The following is a 15768-nucleotide window of genomic DNA, read 5'->3' as shown; positions in this document are numbered from 1 at the left end:
TACAACTTCTCGAGGCTTCATATTCGATCCTATTGTCTGATATTATAACAGACTGTAGCATGGCTATACAGTTAGTCGCGTATTTTATTTGCGGTTCTACGTGTGCGTGATAGACGCCTTCTTGCGTGCATATTAAGTTTTATATTAGTTATTTGATGCAAGATAAATGGCAAATTATTCTGTCTTTCACACAGCTAGCAAAATGGAATGACTTTGAACCGTCACTGATACTTCGAAAATTCAATTTGACTCGAATTGTGACTTGACTCGTGACTCGACTTGACTTGACTTGACTTGACTCGAGTCACAGCCAAAAAACGAGTGACTTGACTTGACTCGAGTCACTTTTGAAAATCGATTGACTTGACTTGACTCGAGTCAAAATGTGCAATGACTCGAGATGACTCGTGACTCGAAGGTAGTGACTTGATCCCAACACTGCATAGTAGTCGACAGACACCATGAATACCCAAAAACAAACAAACTCGAGTCAAGTCGAGTCATTTTCACTTCACCACCGAGTCAAGTCCGAGTCCAAGTCATCGAGCAGAGAGTCGAGTCCAAGTCATGGTATTATGACTCGAGTCCGAGTCCAAGTCATTGTGTTGACTGCCCAGTTTCCAGTAAAAGTTTTGTTAAACCCACTTTTTATAGCTTTGTTTGGTGATATCGAATGGTTTGGATTGATAATAAACTAATTTTCCTCACTTTGAGCAGTTTTTGGTCGCATTTTCAAGAACCAGTACCAATAAACGAAATCCCAAGAGTGTGGTTAGTTTACTTCTCTTCGAAATTACAATGAAATGGCAGTCTTGCCCATCTGAGTCTCGAGTCATATGACTTGGTTCGAGTCATGCGCAATGACTCGAGTCCAAGCCGAGTCAATACACAGATTGACTCGAGTCGAGTCGAGTCATTTCCGTATTTTGAGAAAATGACTCGAGTCAAGTCGAGTCATCAGAAAATCGTGACTCGAGTCATTACAACCCTGGTTCTGACTTGTATGATATAGAACCGAGGTCGATGAGATCTCATGCTTCGTTGTGTGTAGCCTATAGGTACCTCGTCGTAACACCGTTACTGTAATTACTAGGGTTGCGGTTAAAACAAATCGTTGTTTAAAGCACTTTGTTCAAAACATGTTTTAAACAGTGCGATACTTGGATGGCAATGACGCGCTCAACCGTATCAGTTTCTACAATGCCCGTTACTTATATATGGTTCGAGCTAAATTCCGTGTTCAAATGCTCTCCAATAAACCTCTTTCCAGCTGCCGCAACGTCAACTTGCCTTATATTCGTATAAATACAACTATACGTTGGTGGGGAAGCGAGTGGCGCAGTTGGTTAAACGCTGCGCCTCTTTCCAGCTGCCGCAACGTCAACTTGCCTTATATTCGTATAAATACAACTATACGTTGGTGGGGAAGCGAGTGGCGCAGTTGGTTAAACGCTGCGGTCACGACACCAATGGTTGCTGGTTCGAGTCTCGGCTCTACAATGTTTCTATGTGTCGGAGGTTTATCTGGGCTCCTCATCGCTCAAGCTCACTGCATATGCGGTGTCGCACGAAAAGCCCAGACGGATAAAGTGAAGTCGAGCTTTGAATAATCGACAGCAACAGATAATGAAGTGGACGCACGAAAGAGAGAGTGGAAGATGGTGCATGCGAGACTGGAAGTAGTCCGCGAAGCGTACAAAAAATGAAAAATACCAATGAACTTTGCAGCATTCATGTTATGGGCACAGATGAGCAAATAGGCGATAAGTACTAAAGACTGTTCAATAAACAACAACAGCTATACATTGATGAAATGTCGCTTTCAAATTTTGTATACGTGCATTCCAGCAAACGTTGTTCCGGCAGTCTACATTGTGTACAACATGCTTTGTCTGCTTACGACAATGTATAGTTCCCTATTAAATGAAGTTGACGTGCTTTATTGAAAAATGTCCTCGTAAATGTATGATTATTTGAAAGGGGCATAATGGATGCCATTAGCGAAAAAGTCGATATCGAGCACATCCTATGGCAATAGACTATCGAATTTGCGCTGTTAAATTTCACATTATGCATTGCACAGAAAGAGGTGGCATGTGTATATTATCAATTGTAGAATGGTCGCACGTTGAAGGTATACGCACAAGCTGCCTCTAGTGGCAAGATGGATCAGTGGTACGTTTAAATGATGTCTTAAGAATGCCTAGAAGTGGGCCGTGCTACAAGTCCTTAAATACGGAATCACAATAAAGGATATCGGCCTGACGTAAATGACCTTCACTATTCTTCGAAATTACCATGAAATGCCTGTCTTGGTAGACCCAGTCCAGACTCAAATGTCTTGGCCCGAGTTATGCGCAATCATGCGCAAAGACGCATATATTTAAATTTTTGTTTCTTTGACTCAAAAGTCATATTATACATGGCAGGGATGGTGTGAACGTGACGTTCACGTTCGCGTTCTGTGTGTGAACCTCAGAAAATCAGAGGTTCACGTTCACAAACGAACCTTGGTAGGTTCTGCACTGTGAACCATTTTAATATATTACAATTTTCACTTCATTATAACATCTTTGTATGTAATTTATTGGATTTCAACTGTGGGCCACTCTATGCATGGCGCTGGCAGCATAAAAAAAATCAACACCAAACCAGTATGCACTTTGAAAATCTCAAAAAGGTTACTTGCTTTGTTGCAAACGTTTGCTCGAAATATCCGGCTTTTCGTTTGTGAATATTTAGTGACTTTTTGCTGTGAGATTGACCCGCGAGTACACTGCATCAAGAGCTAAATACACTACATGTAGTCAGCGCAGGATGTTTATTCCATCAATCAACAAAATTGATATCATTGTCTGATGTAAAAAGCTAGCAGGCGTACGGGGTCAATATTGACTTCATATGTTTATTGCACCATATAAACCAAATCCGTGCGGTTAGAGTGTTGGCTGCTGCTGTATAACTTGTTAATGGGGCAATATCGGCAGCAAGTATAGAAACACGTTTTACACTCTGCTCAATATCAACGTAGCTATACTTAGACGCTGAATGCAATGTTAGGTCTGGCAAAGACCGTTAGGGCGTAAGCTTATATTCCCTTGCAAGTCCTCGTCGAAATTGTTGGCAAACCGACGGACGATATTGATTTTATGGGATTATTATATCATTTGCTTGTCCCAGTTGACACATTTGACGACGTTTAAAACGCCAATATGTACTTAAGCATTGTGGTATTATGTGGCCCGAGTCGTCGTTAGGTGTCGAGTACAGTAGATAGTAGGGATGGTGTGAACGTGAGGTTCACGTTCGCGTTCTGTGTGTGAACCTCGGAAATTTAGAGGTTCGTGTTCACAACAGAACCTTGGTAGGTTCTGCACTGTGAACCTTTTGGTAAATTGTAATTTTCACTCCATTATAAGATCTTTGGCTAAAATTTATTGCATTTCAACTGCGGGCCACTCCTTGCATGGTGCTGGCAGCATAAGAAATCAACGCTTAACGAGCATGCACCACGCACCTCGACAACCTTAAAAGTTTTAGTTGCTTTGTTGCAAAAATTTTCTCGGAATAACCAGCTTTCCCTTTGTGAATATTTAGTGACTATCTGCTGTGAGCTTGACCCGCAATCACACAACATCACGAGCGATATACGTAGTCAGCGAATGATGCGTATTCAACCAATCAATGACATTGATATCGTCTTCTGATGTAAAAAATCGAACGGGCGTACGGGGTCAATCTTTACTTCATATCTTTACTGTATCAATAAAACCAAATCTGTGCGATTAAGGTGCTTGCTACTGCTGCTGCATAACTTGTTGTTGTTTGTGGTATCGGTAGCGAGTATTGATACCCGTTGTACACTCTGCTCAATATCAATGTAGCAATACCCAGACTCCGAACACATTGTCCGGTCTGGCTAAGACCGTTAAGGCGTAAGCCTATATTCCGTAGTAAGTCCTCGTCGAAATTGTTGGCAAAGCGACGGAATGTATTGATTTTACGCAATTATTATATCCTTTGATTACCGCTGTTGATACATTTAGCGACGTTTAGAACGCCGATATGTACTTCAGCATTGTGGCATTATGTGGACCGAGTCTTCGCTAGGTATCGTGTACTGTACATTAATATAGGCTATCACTTCATTGAAAGATAGGGTTGGAATTAGCAATATGACGTCACGTGACGTCACGAGGTTCACGTTCGTGTTCACACAGAACCTTTCAAAAAGGTTCGCGTTCACACGAACCTGAACCTTTCAGAGGTTCACACCATCCCTAGTAGATAGGCTATCACTTCACTGAAATGTAGGGTTGGAATTAGTAATGTGACGTCACGTGGCGGCATGAGGTTCACGTTCGAGTTCACACAGAACCTTTCAAAAAGGTTCGCGTTCACACGAACCTGAACTTTTCAGAGTTTCACACCATCCCTAATACATGGCATATGAAGAAAGTTTCTTATTTCTCCGTAACTTTGTGCCGTTCTACGCACTCTGCAGTCTGCACAGATGCTTGACAGACGTAAGCTACATGTCATATAAGGACCAGCTAACAGCTACACGCTTTCACCTGTTAATCGTAATTCGCAGTCTTCTTCTGATCGGTGCAAGGTCCGGTATCAATTAAAATCGAGCATTTAGATTATGTATGGACGTAGCCGAAGTACGAAGAGATGAGACCGTGATAAAAAGTGTCGTGTATAACAGCGCATCTTATTGAATTATTATTTGTGCACACCTAAACCATTCGCTATTTATCGCGGTAAATTCGTCAACACGAAACGCTCCTAGATATGTTGTGTATAATTGTGTATAGAACCTGAGCATTTTGGCCAAATAAAGCGGTTGTCCAGGTTATCCGGCATACGAATGACGCGGAGTCGATAGTATGATAGAGTTACTCATTTATACAGGGTATCCTAATCTATAAGTAAAACAAAGATGCATCATTGGCAAGGTCTAGATTGCATAATAAGCCCAATGACACACGCGTGAATATTCTATTGCGTATATTAGATCAGTGCTCTTCCACATTTTTCGTCGTGGTACACCCTTGTCACATTTACTCAAAATTCATAAACAGCTGACTACATATAGTAGGGATGGTGTGAACCTCTGAAAGGTTCAGGTTCGTGTGAACGCGAACCTTTTTGAAAGGTTCTGTGTGAACGCGAACGTGAACCTCATGACGTCACGTGACGTCATATTGTTAATTCCAACCCTATCTTTCAATGAAGTGATAGCCTATATTAACGTACACGATACCTAGCGACGACTCGGGCCACATCATGTCACGATGCAGAAGTACATATTGGCGTTTTAAACGTCACTAAATGTTTCAACTGAGGCAATCAAAGGATATAATACTCCTATAAAATCAATATCTTCCGTCGCTTTGCCAACAATTTCGACGAGGACTTACCAGGGAATATAAGCTTACGCCTTAACCGTCTAGGCCAGACCGGACAATGTATTCGGCGTCTGAGTAGCCTATCGCTACATTGATATTGAGCAGAGTGTAAAACTGGTTTCTATACTTGCTACCGATATTACCCCATTAACAAGTTTTACAGCTGTAGACAACAGTTCAATCACAAGGATTTGGTTCTCGTGATGCAGTAAAGATATGGAGTCAAGATTGCCCCGTACCCCTGCTAGCTTTTTTGCATCAGAAAACGATATCAATCTCATTGATTGGTTGAATATAAGCATCATTCGCTGACTACCTATTTCGCTCGTGATGTTGTGTGATCGCTAGTCAAACTCACAGCAGAGAGACACTAAATATTCACAAACGGAAAGCTGAATATTTCGAGCAAACATTTGTTACAAAGCAAGTAAAACTTTTGAGATTGTCAAGGTGCATGCTCGTTTATAGTGGTAATTTTTAATGCTGCCAGCGCCATGCATAGAGTCACCCGCAGTTGAAATGCAATTAATATGAACCAAAGATGTTATAATGAAGTTAAAATTGTAATATATGAAAAAGGTTCACAGTGCAGAACCTACCAAGGTTCTGTTGTGAACGTGAACCTCTAAATTTCCGAGGTTCACACACAGAACGCGAACGTGAACCTCACGTTCACACCATCCCTAACATATAGTACACCGATTCCGAAGTAAAGCCTAATCCACGGGTGTTCAAACTATAATTCACGGTGATTACATATATAGCATACGGCCGCATTCCAGTGGATAATCATCATGGCCGATCTGCTGGACGACAAACATATTCAAGCCAAATTTACCACTGGAAACTTCGCACCACGGAGAGGCTTTCTGGTGTTCTGTGCCATCACTGTTTTCTTGAGATATACCTTGCGTATACAAGTTTATAATTGTAGAAGCAGAACATCCCCGCAGACTTACTATATATGAAACAAAATCGAGTTTATTAATGTTAGGAAAGTCATTGGGCTTCGTCCACTAGTCGCGCGGAGCGCGAAACTATTTCTATCACGTGACTTAATTCCGTCGATAATATTGGAATAGTTTCACATAATACTGTCAAATAACTATCCATTCTCACCCCACGTGATCAGATTAAGCGGTAGAGCTGATGGGCTGTATTTGAAAATTTGGGCACAAAATTAATGGTGATGCAGCTTCCGGTTTTTAGTAATCACTTTTTTGCATGTTCTCATTTCTTGACCTCCCATCTGGCCTGTCGGTATAGTCAAAATGTATTGGGATCGCCCAAACGTACCATAAAAACCTTCAACCGTGACACGCACACGATTCCAACATGGTATTCTTTATGGTGCGCAGCATTTACCTGTGCGGCTCGCATTGACACGGTGGTGCTCATATTGAAAGGACACTATTGTACTCAAAACAAAATTTCAAGTCACCCCGCCTCGCGCTGAACGCGAAGAAGAATTTCAAGTTGAATCAAAACCTCTCAAAGGTTTGGGCACCAATTCGTTAGTTTAAATTGCATATTGAGGGCTACCAACACACAATGTGCGTATGCGTATATATACGTGGTCATTGTGTTGGGTACCATATTCAATAAACGAGACACGTAGTAAAGTGGCTACCGCAATATGAAAATGTGCCGACCTTTGTATCACACAAATTGATTTAATGTCATGATGAGATCTGAGATGTGCCTGCCATTGTTTACTCTGAAAAGCTTTTAGCTTTCGCTGGTAATCCTCGGCTATGATAGAGGGAGGGAAAAGCGAAACATCAGTTTCAAACGTTGTGATGAGCCATATATACTTTGATGAATTATTTGATATGGACGAAGGGCGACAATGTGGTGCGAACGGAACCACGCCAACCCCCTACCTAAATTATATTCACTGATACTTTCGTGAAATCATACTGGTCACTCCGTATCCAGCACTGCGCGCGAAGCGCGACGAAAATTCTGGGCTTTACTAAACTTTTATGAAAATTAAGTGTTGATACTCCGTGAAAACAGCCCCGAGATTCCTCAGGCTATCTTCCTGGTTGGAAGATTGAACTACTTCTACTTGACAAACTGAAAATAGCGAAAAGTAAGTAAGTAGATCACAAAATATTACGAAGTAGAAGTAGTGAAAATCAGATCTACTTGAGTAAGTACCAGAAGTAGAGAAAAAATACTTAAGTACTTCGAAAAAGTAGAAGTACTTCGTTACTGACCACCTCTGTAAATAACTAACGTACAGTATGTTAGCTATCTATCGTTAGACATCCATAGCACTTTGCAGGGTTTCCGCTCCTTAACAAGAACAGATAACTCTGTCCGGGACTCACATTAGCGTCTCCGAATTCAGTTGCGTTGCCTCACAGAGCGTCGACACGCTAATCTTTGCGTCGAGGCTCGGAAATATTTACCAGATTCGTGTTTAGTCTCCGCGGGGTGCGAAGACGAGCAACGCCCCGATCGAAAACTGCGTTCGCATGTTTGTTAAGGTCGAATGACCCATGGTTAACTGCTGTTCCTAAGGAACCATTTTCCACTTCGCCCGTCAAAGCTATCATTCGAATATTTGCTACTGCGAGCGCGGGCGACTCATATGGTCCTGGCGCCTCAGGGCACCGCATCGGCAACCACTAATCTAGGGTGTGCACCGTGGGGACTCTTAGACACTGGCCTTTCGGAGCCTACCATTTCCACGCCTGGTCAAATAAAGACATGAGGTTTTGGCAAACATACGGCTGGGAAAAGAGCTGTGCCAAAATTATTGGAAAATGACCGTCGCTAGTTGGCCAAAACCTTGGATATTAATGTGCCCGGCCGTCGAACCAGTCGGCACCGAATAGTCTTGGCCTCAAAATCTGAGACCCGCAGCTACATATGAGACACACAGAGGATATAATGCACCCAAATTGGAAGTAGCGTCCGTCAGATATTTATCATAAAATTGCTTCCCGCACAGATGGTTTTCTGCTCCTTTCTATTCCATACACGCCTGTAAAACGTGGAACACTGGCAGGTATTTCAATATCTGATGCTTGGGTCGCGAGATGTCAATAAAACTCAAATTTTGATCGCAACCTAGAACGTTATAGAACCACTGCTGCGATCCGATGACTCCGTCGTTATAACTCGTCACTAACGTCATCAATTTGACCACTTCAATGCGATACGACGGTTATAGTTGAAACGGTAAAAGAATTATTCGTTTTGTGAGAATTTTCGTTACCTAACTTACTACTAACGCAACACACCCTTCCGATACTATTCCTATTCCGAATTAACTGAGCATATTTCGTCACGGAAACCTCATTTCCTCTCGTCCGACGCATCAAATTGACGATACCATTAAAATTCTGAATTTTGAAAGTATACTGTATCGTACATTCGCACACAAAACTAATTCAATACACACATGACCAGAAAAAATGAGTATAGTTGCTCCTCTACCCATGTTAATTGCGAATTTTGGTTCTGTTCTCATATGCTTGGTTGTCTTTGATGAATATGGAATTACCATCACGACTGCTTGTGCTGATCGAGCGAGAGTCGTCATTTCGCACGCCGTGCACTTCATCTGTTTCAGAAATCCTGTAACACAATAATTTGTATTATTAGTATATTCTTTATTCACAGTGAAACTGGCAAATACCAGTGTTGGGATGACTCGAGTCAGACTCGGGTCACCTTTTCCGTATGACTTGACTTGACTCGAGTCACTTTCCAAAATTGACTAGACTTGACGTGACTTGACTCGGCGCATTGGAAATGTGAATTGACTCATGACTTGGAGCAAAATTCGCGAGTCAATTTCAAGTCATCAAGTAATCGGTGTCAATAAAAATCACTGCATTTCGTATATGTTCGGATTGTTCGCGGAACTCTTGGGTAACCAGTGAGAGCGACCACTCATACAATGATCGTGCAATTTATTGAGCTTCCATTGTTCTCTCCCGAGTAAATTGACCGCAAACGAAGTGATCGGAGCTTACAGCTTACGTTGTCGTAAACTAGTAGAAAAGCAATTTAATAGCAAAATATCTATCTTTGCTATCTGTTCCTACCTTAGCCAAACTTCTAGGTATAGTTAAATTGAATTCTAATATAGTTTATATACTCGTCAACCATTGGTGCAGGCTTAAATTCCATCACATGAATAAGTACGTGGGTAATGTTTTGCATGTTATCAATTTGTTTCTCTATTCTCTATTTTTTCTGGTAACAATAAACTGGAGCTATGGAATTACAGACGTAGTTTAGTTTAAGAGTTCTACGTATATGTGACCGATACAACGCCTTCATCCGTGTATATTTAACTATATATTCGTTCATCGGTAGAAAATGACCACTCAATCTGGTTTTCAGACAGCTAGCAAAATGCAACGACGTATCCATGCCTCATACCTAGAAAAAGCTACTTGACTTGAATTGTGACTTGAATAGTGACTTGACTTGACTCGACTTGACCCGAGTCGCCTCCAAGAATCGAGTGACTTGCCATGACTCTAGTCACCTTCGAAAATCGATTGACTCGACTTGACTCGAGTCAAAATGTGCTACAAATGACTGCAATGGCTCGAGATGACTCGATGACTCGATGACTCGAGATGACTCGTGACTCGAAGGTAGTGACTTGATTCCAACACTGGTAAATACACACATAATTCGGGAATCAACCTATCCTCTAAGGAAAATGGCGAGATTGAAGTGAACTTTGAAAATTGCAATAATACAGTCCAATGGTTATTCTTATGCAAGACATGAAGACGTCAGATAACATAATTGCAGTAGAGAAATAATTGGCAAGTGTTGCAGAGATAAACATGATTGAAAATGAAGAATCGAGATTACAGAATTTATGCTATGATTTTCGAGTACAAATGTAATTTAGTCCAGCGGGGCCTTCAAGGTCTTCTGAAGAATATGCACACTGCACTGCACAGTGCCCAATAACGTGTTCTTCTGGATCATGTCGAATTGAATGTTTTCCGGATTTTTTTAAATATATCCCTCCCATGAGTATTTTGCTTACGACGCCTATATGGCCAATGACTATCTGTACAATATTTATTTTGCATCGCCACATTTTTCACATTCCATTTTCAGATCTGTGTATTTTGATTGTTTTATTTTTGTATTCCTTTTGTATAGCATGTTTTGATCAACTGGGACGGCTAGTTCAATGAATAAGCATTCTCTTTTCTATTTTTGTTTGATTGATCATATCCGGGCGGTTGCTCCTGATTTCGCGGTCAGTGATAACTGGTGCATGCTAAAGAATTTTTACTTGGTCGTTTTGTGTCATTGGTGCTGGACTGTAATCATACCAATTTTTGTCCAAGTGGTGATGTTAAAGGGTTTGCATAATTCAAAATTATTGTAGCGACCGATCCTCTTGTGTGTCCATGTGTCTTTGGTATTTGCAAGTGCGCCACAGCTAGACATGGGATGTGATACAGTTTCATTTTGGTTGTGGCACACTCTAAATTTCCGTCCGTGTTTTGCTTCAGAATTCTTTTGAGATAGTACTTTGTAGGAGGCGATTGGTCTTGTGCTGCGAATATGAATCCTTCGCTTGCCGGTTTCAGGCCAGAGCTGGATAGCCAGGTCCATGAGAGCTCGTCTACATGAGGCTGTGAAGTTAACTTCTTGTGCTATCCATGAAGCGTCATCGATGACCATAACGCCTTTCTCATTTGGACTGTTGCATTATTGTAGTGACCTCCTGCTGCTTTTGCCATTGTTGTGGGTCTTGGAATGGTGTTTTCTGCAGTGCACACTGTACAGGTTAATTGTTTCCATGTTGAATTCTCAGCCAAGATTTTGTTTTGAGCTGTTTGTCTCATCTGCAATGAATTTGCAGTAGATATTAGCGCTGTCGCAGATGTACGGTGACAAGCCGATGATTTCTGTTTTGAAATTTCCTGTAGTCCTCGACCACCCTTTTTAATGGGGATGTACAGTACACTTTTTGTGTATAAGATTTTGGGTGATGCATGTGGTAGCCTACATTGTCATCAATTTTCTAGTCTTTGCGTCCAATTATTTCGTTTCATCTTTGCGCCAATTCATCACACCAAAGCTGTATCTAAAGATAGACACTGCATGCAAGACGGTTTACGCGTGTCATTTGTGGCACACGAGATGATTTTTGATGGCACGCCAAATGATTTGAATAAAACGACATATTATAACCATGTTTGCTGCAAAACAGGTCACATAAGTTGTAAAAATGGAAAAAGCTAAAATTATTTGATAAATCAACATAGTGCCGAGTCTTTTATGGCAGGATTTAGCTACCCTAGACATATTTGTTGCGCTCCTCACGATTTACCGAGATCTAATTTCTTGATTTTGGGGCGCTCACAATTATATATATATATAGGCTACATACGGCAAACTAATATCGTATGAAACCGTTCGGATGCTATACTCAGGAGTGTGCGTGTTCACTGTGCAGCCTGTGGGATTGCAAATACTTTATAGGAACCAGTAATTTGGCGCAGGGCATTTTCACGACTTGAGACACACATTCGGCAACATGCGACTCCAGGCGCTGTCGAAACGATTTGCAGGGGTTGGCACATTTTTATCATCAGGCCATCTCATCATTAAATATTTGATGGGCCTGTCACTTGTTGGCTATGGTGCCGAACACAGTATACTTGGAAACGATTAAAGCAACCACAGAAGATCGATTACTACGCGACCAAATTTATATGGTGCGGTAGGTCTAGTGCGGTAGCGACCAAAGTTTATACCCTTCGCGTACAATACTGCAATAATCACTGACGTCACTGATGCCGTTGTCAGCTACAGATATGTGGTGTGTAGGGATGGTGCGAACGTGAGGTTCACGTTCGCGTTCTGTGTGTGAACCTCAGAAATATAGAGGTTCAAGTTCACTTTCACAAACGAACCTTGGTAGGTTCTGCACTGTGAACCTTTTTTCATATATTACAATTTTCACTTCATTATAACATCCTTGGTTGAAATTTATTGCATTTCAACTGCGAGACAGCAAAACAAAAAATCAATACTAAACGAGCATAGGCTACACCTTGACAATCTCAAAAAGTTTACTCGCTTTGTTACAAAAGTTTTCTCCAAATATCCAGCTTTCCGTTTTTCAATACGTAGTGCCTCTCTCTGTAAGCTTGACCCGCAATCACTCAACATCAAGAACGAAGTACACTGCATGTAGTCAGCGAATGATGCTCATGCAACCAATCAATGCAATTGATATCGTTGTCTGATGTATAAAATCTAGCAGGCGTGCGGGGTCAATCTTGATTTGATATGTTTATTGTATCATAAAACGAAATCCGTGCGATTGGAGTGCTGGCTACATGCTTGGTGATGGGGTAATATCGGTGGCAAGTATAGAAACCCGTTCTACACTCTTCTCAATATCTGCGTAGCAATATTTAGACGCCGAATGCATTGTCCGGTCTGGCCTAGACCGTCAAGGCGTAAGCTAATATTCCCTTGCAAGACCTCGTCGAAATTGTTGGCAAAGCGACGGGAGATCTTGATTTTATGGGATTATTACATCATTCGTTTGCCACATATTTGGTAACGTTTAAAACGTTAATATGTTATTAAGCATTATTGTGGCGTTATGTGACCCGAGTCGTCGCTAGGTATCGTGTATAGCAGTGTTTCTAAACCTTTTCACCTCGCGGACCGGTAAAATTTCAAAAAATATTCGGTGGACCAGCGGGACTTCGAAAAGTGAAATCAACCCAAAACACGAAAAGACAGCCACCTTTTAAAAGGATCACTTATTCCCAAATTAGGTAATAAATTCTCTTATTTCAGATTTATATACCTTCCGAAGACTAGAACATGGTCACATATATCGGCCGTGAAAACGAGTAATGATGCTGTCCTAGGCCCACCTAGCCGGTACCACTATTATGACATCGCCATATGGGGTGTCTTATTACCCGATATTCCGAACTTTTTCATAGAAAATCAAAATACTCTTGCATTGCGAAAAATATGACTTTCACCGAACATTTCTTGCCTACGCTTGTACCACGCTCAATGTACCGCTTACGTTAACCAATCTACTTACTATGCCGCAATTATTTACGCCGGTCGGCGAGTTTATTATTGCATGTAACTTGTATATATAGTTTGAAAGTTTGTATAGTTTGAAAGTTTATATAGTTTGAAACTTATTATAAGCCTATGTCCCAGAGCACCAAAACTCGATCGTTGATAACATATTTTGTCCGTGGTGCACAAGGCCGGAAACGGCGACACGCGCCACTTAAAACTCATCATTAATAATAATAATAATAACAAAATCTCTTCGATTTTCCCACCGCTGATCCCCAAGATGGCATTAGAGAGTCAGAACGGATGAACCTCGCTGTTTTGTAGCTGTGTTTTCATGACTATACATTACATACATATCGAAATGGATTCCCGTATTCGAAACGTTGGCTACTGATGTGAGTCAGTTAAAAAGCATTTGCTAAATAAGTTAACAGTATGAAATTATTATTTCATGTCCTTGGTAAATGTACAAGGTTTCATCACCTTGCATTTTTCGATTAAGGTATAAAATTGCAATATGTCTCGAGGACCGGCAAGAATGTGGCCGCGGACCGGCGGTTGAGAACCCCTGGTGTATAGTACGTGTACATTATTAATAGGCTATCTCTTCATTGAAATATAGGGTTGGAATTAGAAATATGACGTCACGGGACGTCATAAGGTTCACGTTTGCGTTCACACAGAACCTTTCAAAAAGGTTCGCGTTCACACGAGCCTGGACCTTTCAGAGGTTCACACCATACCATCCCTAGTACATATGCATACAATGGATTTTTGTTGCGTCACGACAACTAAACCATTCGGTAATGTCTCCTTGATTTCGCTATGAATTCCCACAGCAGAGTTAATATCTACTCGTTAGTTAGGATATATGGTGATTATTGATTCTTTGCTTGAGTCTTCGTTTACTTAATGAAAGCCGAACTTGCGTTGAGGTCGCAGTACAGTATATTTGCCATGGTGAAGGATACTTCGAATTCCAGCACAGCAACCGTAAACTGGCACCTTTCATTGGCGTACATCACACACTCCATGATAGCGTGTTCTTCAGTTTCTTCAACATGGCATGCGGCACAATTATAGGGTTAACGGAACACCCAATTTTCTCATGATGGGACTTAGGACAAAAATGTTCAATCCGCGATCTGAAATCGGTGGTTTCCCCGCGGCGAGGAGTAGGTACTGTTGATAATTTCGTATATAAATCAGTACAGAATCGCTTGAAATGCGATCCAGCGACGGTGTCTTGGAAACGTTTGTTTCATTCTTGCCTGTAACGACTTAAAATCAATGAGTTTACCTTGCCAGCCTCGGGCTCCACACTTTGATCGGCGAAGTCATAGGCTGCAGCCTCTTTCACAAGTCGGTCGGTGACTGAATTCCCATGCATTCCAGAGTGTCGTGGGATCTATATAAAGAAATGTCTTCATTGCTTTCATGTAAGATATGTTGGGTCAGTTCTAAATCTAATATTTGATTAGTAATACAAATATTCTCACCAAGATGATTTTAGCAACAGCAATGCACTCAAAGAGGGACTAAGTGACTCGATCGATGGAATGTTCGGACACCCATAGCAATGCATCGAATATTGCTCTCAGTTCAATTGAGAAAATGGATAGTACTTTAGAACATGCTTTTTATATTCTTATATTGCGATAGGGGTTGTAGAACGAGTAACCAGTAGTCTATAACTGATGTTTTCAGATACATCGGTGAAAATCAGCATATTTGTTTGGGTATTGATCCAAGATGTTAATCTCGGAGTATCCGGTCGGTAATGTGGGGTGGTGGGTTGCGTCAAAGGGCGGAATGCAATGATATATCAATCATAGCGCATTTTAGTATCCGGAACAGATAGAGCGCAAGTGAAAATCATTCTCTAGCATCCAATACCCTATAGTGCAGTGGTTATCAACCTTTTTGGCTTCGCGGATCCCTTTTTTACCGTGACGGACCCTCGCGGACCCCCTCAAGTTTTAGTTCAAATTTGGCTCAATTATGGTGCGACCGTCATCTGTCTTGTGCAAATATGATCTGTAGGCTTGTGATAAACAGCAACAAAATGACTTTTCTTGAAGAGAACATCATACTATTTATGTAAAAACTGGGTAGACTTTTATTATTTCAAAGCTAATTTTGCAGCTGTATTTCTTGAAGTACGTGGTCTTGAAAGTCCGCGTCTTCGATTTGATATGAACGAGTGTCGAAAATCCATTTCCACAAAGATAGATGGAGGCTAATGTAATATTACCGCATATAACGCTGCCGACGACACTTTTGCTGT

General features: G+C 41.2%; 1 protein-coding gene across 1 annotated transcript in view; it reads right to left on the bottom strand.

The window, feature by feature from the left end:
- Positions 1-8759: 8759 nt before the first annotated feature.
- Positions 8760-15768, bottom strand: part of LOC145447197 (sodium-coupled monocarboxylate transporter 1-like) — a 32591-nt gene continuing 25582 nt past the window's right edge. Inside the window, exons 13-14 of the mRNA XM_080325605.1 lie at positions 14782-14889; positions 8760-9005 (exon numbers count right to left, since the gene is read on the bottom strand). Of these exons, the coding sequence (XP_080181731.1) occupies positions 8997-9005; positions 14782-14889 (117 nt within the window). The 3' untranslated portion in view covers positions 8760-8996. The remainder of the gene's footprint in view (positions 9006-14781; positions 14890-15768) is intronic.

The sequence above is a fragment of the Botryllus schlosseri genome, chromosome 9 (assembly GCF_051294905.1).
Source record: "Botryllus schlosseri isolate E-star chromosome 9, Bs_hap1, whole genome shotgun sequence".
NCBI lineage: Eukaryota > Metazoa > Chordata > Ascidiacea > Stolidobranchia > Styelidae > Botryllus > Botryllus schlosseri.
Note: the sequence above shows the minus strand (reverse complement) of the source record. Positions and strands in the feature narration are given on the sequence as shown.